This window comes from Mustela erminea, chromosome 13, assembly GCF_009829155.1.
Source record: "Mustela erminea isolate mMusErm1 chromosome 13, mMusErm1.Pri, whole genome shotgun sequence".
NCBI classification, from domain to species: domain Eukaryota; kingdom Metazoa; phylum Chordata; class Mammalia; order Carnivora; family Mustelidae; genus Mustela; species Mustela erminea.
The window spans coordinates 85,570,224-85,583,509 of record NC_045626.1 but is presented as its reverse complement, the minus strand read 5'-3'; the positions used below and the strand labels follow the sequence as shown (position 1 = coordinate 85,583,509).

The following is a 13,286-nucleotide window of genomic DNA, read 5'->3' as shown; positions in this document are numbered from 1 at the left end:
CTTTTGTACACAAATATTCATAGCGGCATTACTCATAAGAGCCAAAATGTGGAAACCACCCAAATGTCCATCATTCGATGAATGAAAAAACGCGACACATCCATACGAATGAACAGAACATTATTCAGTTACAAAGAGGAAGGAAGCGTGGACACCTGCTACAACCCGGAGGAAACTTGCAAACATGATTCTCCCGTGAGGGAAGCCAGACACAAAAGACCACATAGTGCATGAGGCCATCGCTATGAAAAGTCCAGAACAGGCAAATGCATAGAGGCAGGAAGGAGACGGGCGGGTGCTGGCAGCGGGGAGGTGGGAGTGGGGACCGTATTTGGTGGGTCACCGTATTACGTGCGTTCATGGGTGTGGGGTTTCTTTTTAGGGTGATAACATGCTCTGGGATTAGACAGCGGTGATGGCTGCACAACTCTGTGAACTAAAAGCCATTTCAAATGTATGAACTGTAGGGGATGGGATAGAGCTCCGCAAAAGTTGTCAAAAAGAAAGAAAAATAATGGGAGGTGAAGTCATGGCAAAGGCAAGTAACAAAGCAAATAACACTCATATTTTTTTGAATATGTTTTCCACCACCACTATGACCTATCCTGTTGCAATCATAAAACCAATAAAGATTAGTACACGCTTGTTATAAAAAAATTCAAGCAAAGATATATAAGGAGAAAAGAGATATAAAATGAAATAAAATGCCCTATCATTCCCCACCCCTCAGCTATAACCAGCATTCAATGTCGCAATTTTTAGGTTTTTTTTTAATTGTTCGCACTAACGAGTCCGTGTAGAAACAGAACCTGGGAAGCCCCCCTTCCCCACCATAAAAGCATCTTCCTGCCGGAGGGTTAAACACCAGCAGGGTTGGCATAAAACGGGGCGTGTGGCAGGAGCCCCAGAGAGAAGGGCCTGGCTGTTGCTGGTGGTGCTGGTGTTATTATGGTTGCCATCCCCTGCACTCTTTTTCTAGCGGTTGCGTGGCATTTCGGGATTTCTTTCTTTAAACGCATTAAAGTGTGAACAACAGAAATTGTTTTGTCTGACCCTGATCTCTCTGCAGGGGCACACACTGCTCCCTGGTATAGGGCTCTCAGCTGACCGGGAAGTCCTCCCTAGAGCACTGGGCCATAGAAGGAACTCCCAACATTTCTGTTTCAGAGCAAACCCAACATGTTGAGGGCTTCTTTTCTACGTGCAAATCTCCCAATTCCCATGGGGTCTTGATCGGGGCAGACCCTGTGCCCGTGACCACTGGTTCAGATTTCTCCTCTTTGCATGGGGAAAGCTGCGCCGGTTGGCCACGGGCCCTCCAACCCAGCTGGGACCATGGTTTAGCCACAAGATTAGCACAAAGGGCTTTGGGAGGATTTGTTTGTTTATCTTCCTGGGTTTTGTTCTAGATACAAAAGCAACACAAGCCACATGCTTGTAGCTAAGAAAAATTAAAACATTACAGAACTGTATAGTGTAAGTCCCTTTCCCCATATAACCACAACTGTCTTCTAAGGAGGGTAGAAACTACTAAATGGGTCATTTTTCATTTATAGACCCTCAAGATGGGCTTGCGTTGCAGGTTTGGACACAGAAGCTAAGAAAGTCAAACTGCCATGGCTAACACAAGGAGAACGTGGCATTCCTGGGCGTGCACCAGGACAGAGGGGGAGCAGAGCACGGAGCCATGCGTGGGATGAAGGCCAGCAAGGAAGCCCCTGTCAGAGTGACTGGCAGGACTGGGAGAAACGTCTAAAAGCAGTTTCTGGTACATTGCTGGGAAATCCAGGTCTGTGTCTCTTTCTGATGATTCCCCAATTTTCAAGCAAGTTGTCTTCCACGAGTGGGCTTTGTGTTTTTGTGGAAACTGAGGAATGAGCTGAGTGTCAGGTCTGGAATGACGTGGGGTAGATAGAGTCTGCACACACATATGGGAGCCCCCAGGGGAGCCCCAAAACCCTGACTCTCATGGACCAGAGCCAGGTTCCAGCTGGTACCAGAGGCCCCTGCTGACAAGGGCTTATGTGCACAAAGTGGGAAGTAAAAATTCTCCCAAACCCCACCCCTCAGAAGTCAATGTTGTAAAGCATTTGGGGCGTGGTCTTTCAGAGTTTTGCTAGGCATGTACGAATATCTAAATTATTATTAATGAAATGAGCTCATGCTTTACACATGGTTTTGTGACTTGCCCTTTTCCCTTTAATCACAAATCCTGTACATGCTTTTTGAGTCAAAAAACGTTGGTCATGGGGCACCTGGGTGGCTCAGTGGGTTAAAGCCTCTCCCTTTAGCCCAGATCATGGTCTCAGGGACCCAGGATCGAGCCCTGCCTGCATCGGGCTCTCCGCTCCGTGGGGAGCCTGCTTCTCCCTCTCCCTCTGCCACTCCCCCTGCTTGTGCTCTTTCTCTGTCAACTATATAAATAAAATCTTTACCAAAAAAAATTTTTTTTTAAAGTTCAGTGATTGTTTATTCCTCTCTAAATATTCCTAAAAACACTAAGTTCCTGAATCTATCAAATGCTACTGCTGATTACCCTGAAATCAAATAATAATGTCAGGGATTCTTCTTCCCTTGTTGTCTTTGTGCCAGATCTGACCAAAGCCCATCACCCCCTCCCTCCCTCATTCATCTGACCAACATTTGCAGAGTGTCCCTTATGTGAACACTTGCCAGACACACCCCTCTCTGCTCACATTTATAGAACTAAGTGGTGACCCAACTGTTAATTCAATGCGAAAACCTATCAGGATTAAACAAGGAGTGCTCTGCAAGCAAAACAGAAACATTGCCACCAGTGAGCATGTGACTTGCCATGGGACGCACAGGCAAGTCCCCAACAGGGCACTCCAGAGTCCTGCAGGAGAAGAAAATGATGAAGCTAGAAGATGAAACTTGGTCCTGTGTGTACGTTTTCCTGTAGAAAACCGTGATGCCGAAGTTTTGGTTCCTTCTATCACATTACAAACCGTGCAAACAGTTCATTTTAAAAAAATGAAGATCTCTAAGTAGAGTAGGCCCTCCCTGACCACACTTTGGCTGTATTATGCCCAAGTATAGCGCTCTGCAAAGGATGGGAAGGGTTAGGAATTTGCAGGGAGGGTTATATTCTTGTGTAATTTGGCTTCAATTTACCACACTGACTAGATTCAAAACCCCTAGGCAGTTAAATTGACGTAAGAGAAAGATAAGTAACGTATAGCCTGGCTGGTGGTGGGGCACTGGTATGAACCTCTGTGACTGTGTCTTTTATGGAACCAAGTGCTGAAGTATTCTACTAGCTCTGTGTCCTTCCTGCAGCTTCTCGGGGACGGGGGAACAGCTGCATCTTAATGGGAAATGTTTCATTAACCACAACGAAGCCTGAATTTGAAAGTTTCAAAGCCCTGAAGACGTTCTTATGGAAGTCCCTATAAATCTAATGTGAAAACAAGAGATCAAAAAGTTTTCAGATAGAAACAGACTCATCAGCTCGTGAGGTCTGCACACTGATGTGGCCACATCTGGGCCAGGGGCCTTTGGAAAACATCTCCAGAGAGTGAGTATGTTTATTTAGGTGGACGGAAAACCCTGGAGGCCAAGGGATTTATGAAGACCTCCCAGGGGGCACTGAAACTCTCCTCTGTGACAGAGAGGAGAGAGGTCTCCAACAGCCATTGGAAACCATACAATTGCCATTTCCACTTCTTTTTGTGTATAGCGGAGGCTCGATGCCACTTTACATTTGCTGCAGACTAATGTTTTTTTTTTCTGGGGATGGTTTACTCATCAGCAAGACCTGGAGAGGGTGTTAGGTCTTAGTATGTTTTGCCAGTGACTGGCTGGCTGAGGACCTTCAATCACGGCATGAGCTTGCTTCTACAGGAAGCAGGAAAAGGCCGGTCACTCTGAGCCCTCCATCTGTCTGTAGCACCTCATGTGGTAGGTAGCGAGGGTCACAGAGGCTAAACACCAAGAATTCCCTTACCAGCCAAGCAGGACTGCAGAGGACACATTTAAATGAGCTTAGGGCTGAAAATCAAGGATCCTGAAGGAGGGGTGTGTGGCTGGATGCCAGTAGAGCATGGGACTCTTGATCTCAGGGTTGTGAGTTTGAGCCCCACACTGAGGGTGTAGAGCTTACGAGAAAGAAGGAAGGAAGGAAAGAAGGAAGGAAGGAAAAGAAAAGAAAAGAAAATCCCTTAAAAAAAATCCTGAATGAGAAAACTGCTATCAGTTTGATGACTTTTCAGTCACTTATGCAAAGTGCCTTTACCAGATGAGTCATGGAAATAAAAAACTGGTTTTAGAAAGGAAATTGTGAACAAAGAACCACACAGTCAGAGAAGCCCTGGCCCTGAGGTCTTTCACAAGCTCACGTCCAGAGATGAGGACACGATGATGAAAACAATGATACTCAATGGTATTTTCCAAACGCGTAACACGCCGCGGCCTGTGCTAAGTAGATGCGCGGTCACTCTTCAGTCACCCGTGCCAGGAGGTGGGCGCTACTACTACTCCCACTTCACAGATGAGGAAACAGAGACTTGGAGAAGTCAGGGACACGACCCAATCGCGCGGGTGCCCAGTGGCTCCAGGCAGGGGGTCGGCCCTGGGGCCACCTGACGTGGGAGGCGCTGCCTCCCTACACGGACGGCTTGAACCCGAGAGACATCTGATGCCCGCCCGCAGGACATGCGTGGCGGTGAACCTGAGACACCTACAGGGGTGGAAGAGGGACCCTCTCCCCGGCTAGATGACGGAGTAAGGGACACCCCAGTTCCAGAGGCCTCCCTGTGAAGTAAGAGTGTGTGGCACCTGCTTCAGAACAGGCCAAAGGTGCAGAGGAAGTTGGCGGGTCTGGATGTAACAGGAGCTGGTAATTGTTGAAGCTGACTGATGGGCACACGACAGTTTATTACGCTATTTTTCTCTGCTTTTATCTGTTAGGAATTTTCTAAAATAAAAAGTTAAAAATAAGTAAGAGAGGGGCTGTCTCACGTACCTCTTAAACAGAACACGTCGTGTTGACAGGAAATATGAAAGTGAGAAAAGGGGCTAATCAGTAGCTACTCTGTGTGGCACGGGGTGGGGGTGGGGTCCTTAGACCCACGTCTGTCAGTCCTCGAAACAACGCTGGAGGTGCCAGCTCCCACCAGCCTCGTCTGACAGACGCCGTCACAGGAACTCAGACTCTCGCTGACATGACTTGCAAGGGGTCAGCAAGGCCAGCCAGGTTCTGGGGCTCCGCACTTTCTAGCAACGTTCGCACTTCCCCTTCCTCAGTCTGGAAAGCCATATGCCAGCCAGTCACCCCGAGAAGGTGGGGCTTCACTTAAGATCAGTGCGTGGGAAAAAACGGAGAAGACGAACCACAGATACAATAAAGATGATGGAATACGGGGCGGGGAGGGGGAGGGCGGAACCCAGGTGAGAAGTGGAAAGCGGTTATTTCCAAAGTGAAAAAGAAAGAGGTTTCAGTCCAGTTGGGGGGTGCCGTCCCGCTTGCGTTCACCTCACTTCCCAATGTCCAGGAACTTCCCAAAGCCTCAGAATCGTGGACCCATTTTTTTTTTTAACTCTGCAGAATTCCATCTGAAGTCCACTCCTGCCGCCCCAGAGTCCTCGTGGTCAAGGTGCCTGACCCTGCCTCTGACTCACGGGAGCATCCAGGCCTGGCCAACCTGAGGAGCGCCTGCCCCGAGGACAGCGGGAGGAGGCTGGAGGCAATGTCCGGGCTCTGGAGTTGTGCCTGCTGCACATGGGCCCAAGGACCTACTAGGTTTAAAAAGCAACACGGAGGAAGGAGAGGCCTGGGGGGGACGACGCGTCCTGGCAGCAGCATGTGGGCCTAACCTAGGTCATTCTGGGCATTACCTCTACCTCTAGACTTGGAATCCTGCGAACCAAAAACTAGTCCACATTAGGTTTCGGTAACCTGTGACCAAAGGAAGGTCCTGACTAATAATCCTGTTTTGCTTTGTCTAATCCTTCTTTGAGCAGGAGCGACCCTGGGAAACACCTCACCGGGCCAGTGTTCCAAGGCAGCTGTTTACAGCCAGCCCTGGGAGGGGGAAATGCAGATTCCCAGACCCCCTGCTTGGAGAGTCTGACCAGCTTGGTCCAGGATGGGCCCGGGAATCTGTTCTTCCTTAAGTGCCCCTCGTACTTCTGAGGCAGTTTGCTGGTTTGGGAACTGGCCGTTCGAAGGAACGTGCTTTGGAAGTGCAGCTCTCTGTAACACTTTTATGTGGGTTGCACAAACTTTCACCATAGTCGCTGCCATTTCTGGGCATGTACTTTTACAAAATGTACATTGGTCAAAAGGCCTTTTGAGGAGCTCAGAAAACCCGCTGTGCGGAAGGCGCTTGTTCAAGTCTCTGCATGGGTCTCTGGGCCCTCAGAGCTCGTTTTTCCCGATGCTATTTGGAGAATAAAAGTCACCTTCTGGTCAGACCCAGAGTACATGGAAACAGGTGGTTCTAGGTGCGCCAGGAGAAGTAACAGGGACCACAGCTTCCCTCCCTGAAATGTACCCAGCCAGCAATGTGGGCACCACAGAGGAGCTGGGTTTCAGGCCTTCTGTGTGCCTGATGGTGGGCTGCGAAATGCGACATTTTTGGAAAGCTGCTTGGCAGCGGAGCCTTGAAGTTCCTATTCTCTGACCCAGTAATTCTATTTCTAGGACTTGGAGACTGGAAAATAATCAGAGGAGTATGCAAAAACTGGAACCAGAGATGCTCATCGCCGCCATTCTCAGACAGCTGAACACTTCAGACAACCAATGTGTCTGTCAGCTGGGGACTGGTTCAGTTAAGTACACAGCCTGTCAAAATCACGTCATCTATATCAAACCCAAAAGCTTCCGCGCAGCCATAGAAATTAGCAAAATGAAAAGGTAACCTACAGCATGCGAGAAAATATTTGCAAACCACATCTCTGATAAGGGGTTGCTATCTAAATACATAGGGAACTCACACAACCCAACAGCACAACAAACAAACAAACAAAATACCCCAATTTATAACTGGGCCAAAGACCTGAATAAGTATTTTTCCAAAAAAGATATTCAAACGTGAAAATGTCCTCAACATGACTCATCGTCAGGGAAAGGCAAGTCAAAGCTGTACTGAGCTATCACCTCCCCCCTGTTAGAATGGCTATCCTCAAAGACAAAAGGTAAGTGCTGGCAAAGATATGGGGAGAGATGGACCCTTGTGCACTGTTGGTGGGAATAAACACAGAAAATGTGATTTCTGGCTATATAATGGAATATAATTCAGCCATAAAAAAGAAAGAAATTCTGCCACTTAGGACATGAATGAAACTCGAGGGCATTTTACTAAGTGAAGTAAGTTAGACCGAGAAAGACATGTATGTGGAATCTAAAAAGAGAAACCCCAAACTCATAGAAACACAAAACAGACAGTGGTTGCCAGGGTACAAACTTCCAGTGACAAGATGAAAAAGTCCTAGAGAATATTACATACAGCATGATGACTATAGTTAACAATCCTGTATTGTATATTTATGTGAAAGCTGCTAGAGGGGCACCCGGGTGGCTCAGTCCTTAAGTGTCTGCCTTCGGCTCAGGTCATGATCCTGGGGTCCTGGGATCAAGCCCCGCATTGGGGTCTCCACTCGGCGGGAAGCCTTCTTCTCCCTCTCCCACTCCCCATGCTTGTGTTCCCTCTCTCAGTCAAACAAATAAAATCTTTGAAAAAAAGAAAGCTGCTAGAAAGTAGGTTTTAAAATTTCTTACCAAGATCCCAAATGCCCATTGACTGATGTGGCATATATACACACAGTGGAATATTACTCAGCCATCAAAAAGAATGAAATATTGCCACTTGCGGTGCCATGAATGGAGCTACAGTGTTACTATGCTCAGTGAAATAAGTCAGTCAGAGAAAGACAAATACCATATGATTTCACTCATCTGTGGAATTTAAGAAACAGATGAACACATGGGAATGGGAAAAAAAGGAGAGAGGGAAACAAACCATAAGAGACTCTTAATGACAGAGAACAAACTGAGGGTTGATGGAGGGAGGAGGGTGGGGGATGGGACAGACGGGGTGGGGGGTTGGGCATTAAGGAGGGCACCGGTTGTGATGAGCACTGGGTGTTGTATGTAAGTGATGAACCACTGAATTCTACTCTTCAAACTAATATTATATTAAATGTGAACTAACTAGAAATTAAATAAAAATTTGAGAAAGGGACGCCTGGGTGGCTCAGTTGGTTAAGCAGCTGCCTTCGGCTCAGGTCATGATCCCAGGGTCCTGGGATCGAGTCCCACATCAGGCTCCTTGCTCAGCAGGGAGCCTGCTTCTCCCTCTGTCTCTGCCTGCCTCTCTGTCTGCCTGTGCTCGCTCTGTCTCCCTCTCTCTCTCTGATAAATAAGTAAAATCTTTAAAAAAAAATTTGAGAAAAGAAAAAATAAATAGATAAATGTTTCTTGCCACACACACACACAAATGTAACTGTGTGAGGTGACAGATATGTTAAGTAAACTTATTGTGGTGATCATTTTGCAATAATACATATATAAATAATACATACATAAAAGCACTACACTATATATTTGCAACTATATAAAGTTATATGTCAATTATATCTCAATAAAGCAAGGGGGGAAAGTATACTGTCTGGGAATTTTTGCCATCATGCTCACAAAACAATAGTTACTAAGAATGTTGATATAAATATATCCATATATACACATATATACCTATATACACCCACAAATCCTTACATCTACACATGCATATCTGTAAACTGTTGATATACATGGACATATACATGTATATACCATATAATGCCAATTTTTTATTTTAAAATAGAGATGTATCTATATCCATATATAAAACAACAGAAGGGGGCGCCTGGGTGGCTCAGTGGGTTAAGCCTCTGCCTTCGGCTCAGGTCATGATCTCAGGGTCCTGGGATCAAGTCCCACATTGGGCTCCCTGCTCAGCAGGGAGCCTGCTTCCTCCTCTCTCTCCCTCTCTCTGCCTACTTGTGATTTCTCTCTGTCAAATAAATAAATAAAACTTAAAACAAAACAAAACAAAACAAAACAGAAGGAAGTCCACCAAAATGTGAACAGTGATCATCTCTGAGGAATTTCTATTTCTTTTTTATAGTTCTATTTTCTAAATCGGAAAAAGTTATAAAATTAAGATATGTCCGCCAAAGGCAAGGGAAGCAGGGGCAAAAATGAACTATTGGGACTTCATCAAGATCAAAAGCTTTTGCACAGCAAAGGAAAGAGTCAACAAAACCAAAGACAACTGACAGGATGGGAGATGAAATTTGCAAATGACATATCAGATAAAGGGTTAGTATCCAAAATCTATAAAGAACTTATCAAACATGGGCACCTGGGTGGCTCAGTTGGTAAAGTGACTACCTTTGGCTCAGGTCACGATCCCGGATTCCCAGGATCGAGTCCCACATCGGGCTCCCAGCTCCATGGGGAGTCTGTTTCTCCCTCTGACCCCCCACCTCATGCTCTCTCTCTCTCTCTCTCTCTCTCAAATAAATACCTAAAATCTTTAAAAAAATTAAAAAAAAAAGAACTTACCAAACTCAACAGCCAAAGAACAAATAATCCAATTAAGAATGGGCAGAAGACATGAACAGAAATTTTGGCAAACAAGACATCCAAATGGCCAACATACACATGAAAAAGTGCTCAACATCACTTGGCATGAGGGAAATACAAATCAAAACCACAGTGAGATACCACCTCACGCCAGTCAGAATGGCTAAAATTAACAAGTCAGGAAATGACAGATGCTGGCGAAGATGCGGAGAAAGGGGAACCCTCCTGCACTGTTGGTGGGAATGCAAGCTGGTGCAGCCACTCTGGAATACAGCATGGAGGTTCCTCAAAAAGTTGAAAATAGAGCTTCCTATGACCCAGCAATCGCACTACTGGTTATTTACCCTGAAGATACAAAGGTAGTGATCCGAAGGGGCACGTTCACCGAATATTTATAGCAACAATGTCCTCAAGAGCCAAACTATGGAAAGAACCTAGATGTCCATCAACAGATGAATGGATAAAGAAGATGTGGTATATATACACAATGGAATACTATGCAGCCATCAAAAGAAACGAAATCTTGCCATTTGTGATGATGTGGATGGAACTAGAGGGTATTACGCTTAGTGAAATGAGTCAATCAGAGAAAGGCAATTATCATATGATCTCTCTGATATGAGGAAGTTGAGGGGCAGGGCAGGGTATCATGGGGATAGAGAGGGATAAAATGAAACAAGATGGGATCAGGACGGAGACAAACCATAAGAGACTCTTAATCTCGGGAAACAAAATGAGGGTTGCTGGGGGGTTGAGGGGGAGGGATAGGGTGGCCGGATAGTGGACATTGGGGAGGGAATGTGCTATGGTGAGTGCTGTGAAGTGTGTAAGCCTGATGACTCACAGACCTGTACCCCTAAAGCAAATAATATATTATGTGTTAATAAAAAAAATAAATATATGTCCTTTAAAAATCATGCTTTCAGGAGAACCTAGGTGGCTCAGGTAGTTAAGCATCTGCCTTCGGCACAGGTCATGATCTCACGGTCCTGGGACTGAGCCCCGCATCGGGCTCCCTATTGGGTGGGGAGTCTGTTTCTCCCTGTGCTCCTGCCCCCACTCATGCTCTCTCTCTCTCTCTCTCTCTCTGCTCTCTTTCAAATAAATAAATAATCTTTTTAAAAAAATTATGTTTTCAAAGAATTACTAATAAATGCAAAATGGTTAGAACAGCAAGTGGAAATATAGAATAAAAATATGTATTCAACATGGTACCCATTTGTTTTTTAAAATTTTATGCAACTGTTACGTCTGTGTATGTGGGATTATAAGTAATTATGTTCTTCATTCCACTTGTGTACCTTTCCCAAACTTCCCACAATGAAAATGTGGTAACCTTTCGCGTCTGAAGGAAAACACAGTCAAGTGCACTGTGAGTCACACGGGGTCACTAGGATGACCATTTTCCCTGCGGTGCTTCTGGTCCCTGGGAGCCCCGCGCAGCTGGGATGTGTTTTGTGAGGGTCATGAGGACTGATGGCTTCTTCTGAGCCCCACGGCCCAGCCTGAGCGCCCACCTCCCAGCGGCACCCCATTCACACCGGCTGGGGTGGACAGCAACTGCGCCCTGAAAACCACCCCCACAACACCTATTCCCTGAGCTCTCCCTCCACACCCAGCCCCGCGCCCCATGATTCACACGCATCACCTCTCGAGCTCAGCGCGGGCCCGTCTGCCTGATTCCAAAACCCGAGCGCTGCCTCGGGTCACACTCCGGTAAGGAATAAGACTTTCCAGAATATCTTTAGGGTAAGTCTGTTTCTAAGGAGCACGTCTGGTACGCCCAGAACCTTCTTTCTGATCCGTTTATGTAAGAATGATGTGAAATTTTTAGCTTGGCCTATAATTGTTGTTCCCAGAGGTCGTTTTCATAAATAACGGGTCCCACCGCTGCTCGTGTTTTGTTTGTACCTACCTTCTCTTCCGACGGGTAAAAGCCAATTGCCCTCATGACAAAAGGAAGCTCTGACAGGCAAATGTGTTCCGACACCTTTCTGGTCTCCATTGTATCAATACCTTGACTACGGAGCTGAGAATAGTAAAAATAGTCTTCCAGTTCCTACGTGGAAATAAAATGGAAACACAACACACATTTTGGCTTCAGTCTGAAGCATCCATTTGGACTCCAAGGGCATTTTCTAGAAAAGTACATTTCGAGCTCAGTGGGGAAAAGAGATTGGGAAAAAAAGCGAGAAGGTTCACCCCAGGCACATTTGTTTTACAAACATAACTAGATGTTACCAGCAAGTGTTTACTCTGAGGACAATTACCCTGTAGAATTTTCCTTCCCTGCCACCAGCCACCAGACCATAGAACGGGGTCAAGTCTTCTCCCCCAAGAGAAACAGCTGCGTCCAGCGCTCTAGAACGGTAACAGAAACACGGCTGTTAGAAGGCGCGAGCGCAGGTCAGCCGGCGTCGCCTGGCACCACGGGCCTCGCAGGGCATTACAGGGCCCGTACAATTAGGGGCTCTAGAAACCTGTTAGGAAGATGCCCTTGAAAATGAGGCTGAAAACGACAAATCCCATCGCCATGCAGAATCTGATGGTACAGGGCACCCGCCTTAATGACAGTGATGCTCTCTCGCTGGTGACAGCGCAGGCACCTGGCAATTTGTCTGCAGTGTTTGGGGAGCACGGCTCTCCTGAGGGAGGGCCCCCGTATGCTGAACCCACAGTCCTCCCCGGCAGAGCAGCTGCGCCCGTAACATGAGCCCTGCATATGGCCGGAGCCAAAAACCGGGATAAGTGCAGGTACGCTGCCAACACTAATTGCTTCCATAAAAACTCGGGAGGCCACCAGGGACCCACGCCAGTCAGATAAAAATAACCCTCTGCTCTCTAACATGGGGTCAGGCTTTCTAAAAATAGGCACTGTAAATGGTAAGAAAACCTACTTTTTGTATGAGACTGACTTTGCCCCATACAAAATACACGTAATACGAAGTCATCGTAATAATCCACTAACTGGATTTCTGCTAATCATGCCATTAGCCTCTTTGTGGGGTTATTAAAACACACTTCAGTGTAGACCACAGCGGCGAAGTGGTTTAAGTATCCAGAATCTGGAGTCGAAGGGACAAGCGTGAGCCTTGACCCTGACACCTGCAAGCGGTCCGGTCACGGGCGAGTGACAGCCTCCCTGAGCTCCTGTTTCCTCATCTGTAGAATGGGAACAATTACAGGCCTGCCTCACGGGGTGGTTGTGGAAATGGACTGAAGCCACATGAAGGGCTGGACGGACACGAAGCCCTCCGTTCTCCTGCGAGGAGCGTCTGTTAAGGTGTGCTGTTGAATCCGAAAGCCCAGCTGTGAGTCCCAGCCTCTCCGCTGACTCCAGTGCCTGGGAGGGTCCTTTAACACCGGGGAGCTGGTTTCTGGACACATGGGGATGCCGTGTGGGGACACCAGTCGTCCCTGCCTCCCAGGATGGCTGTGAGATGAAATCAGCAGCGCACAGAAGACAGGCGGCACAGGGCCCGGCCCAGAGAAGGCTCGGTACGAGGGAGTTAGGGTTATTCTTCTCTGTTGAATGGGGTGTCAGTATACACCGACGTCTTTCTTCAAATAGCCTCTTACCAGGCCCTGCATAAGCAGGCAGCGTCGGTGTCTGGGGGCGCTGTGTGTTCTCCAGGTGGGTCCGAGGCCCCCTCTGCAGCAGGGACCAGCCCCCACCCCCCGCCCTCAGCTCGTTCTG

At 47.1% G+C, this 13,286-nt stretch overlaps 1 protein-coding gene across 4 annotated transcripts in view; it reads right to left on the bottom strand.

Moving 5' to 3' along the window:
• The window catches only part of WDR66 (WD repeat domain 66), a 65,029-nt gene that overhangs the window by 13,662 nt on the left and 38,081 nt on the right, over window positions 1–13,286 (bottom strand). For 3 of the 4 annotated variants that reach the window (XM_032310711.1, XM_032310710.1, XM_032310709.1), the window contains 2 exons: window positions 11,860–11,950; window positions 11,505–11,648 (listed from right to left, as the gene is read on the bottom strand). In XM_032310711.1, coding sequence (XP_032166602.1) covers window positions 11,505–11,648; window positions 11,860–11,950 — 235 coding nt within the window. The remainder of the gene's footprint in view (window positions 1–11,504; window positions 11,649–11,859; window positions 11,951–13,286) is intronic. The other variant, XM_032310712.1, reaches the window with a different exon arrangement.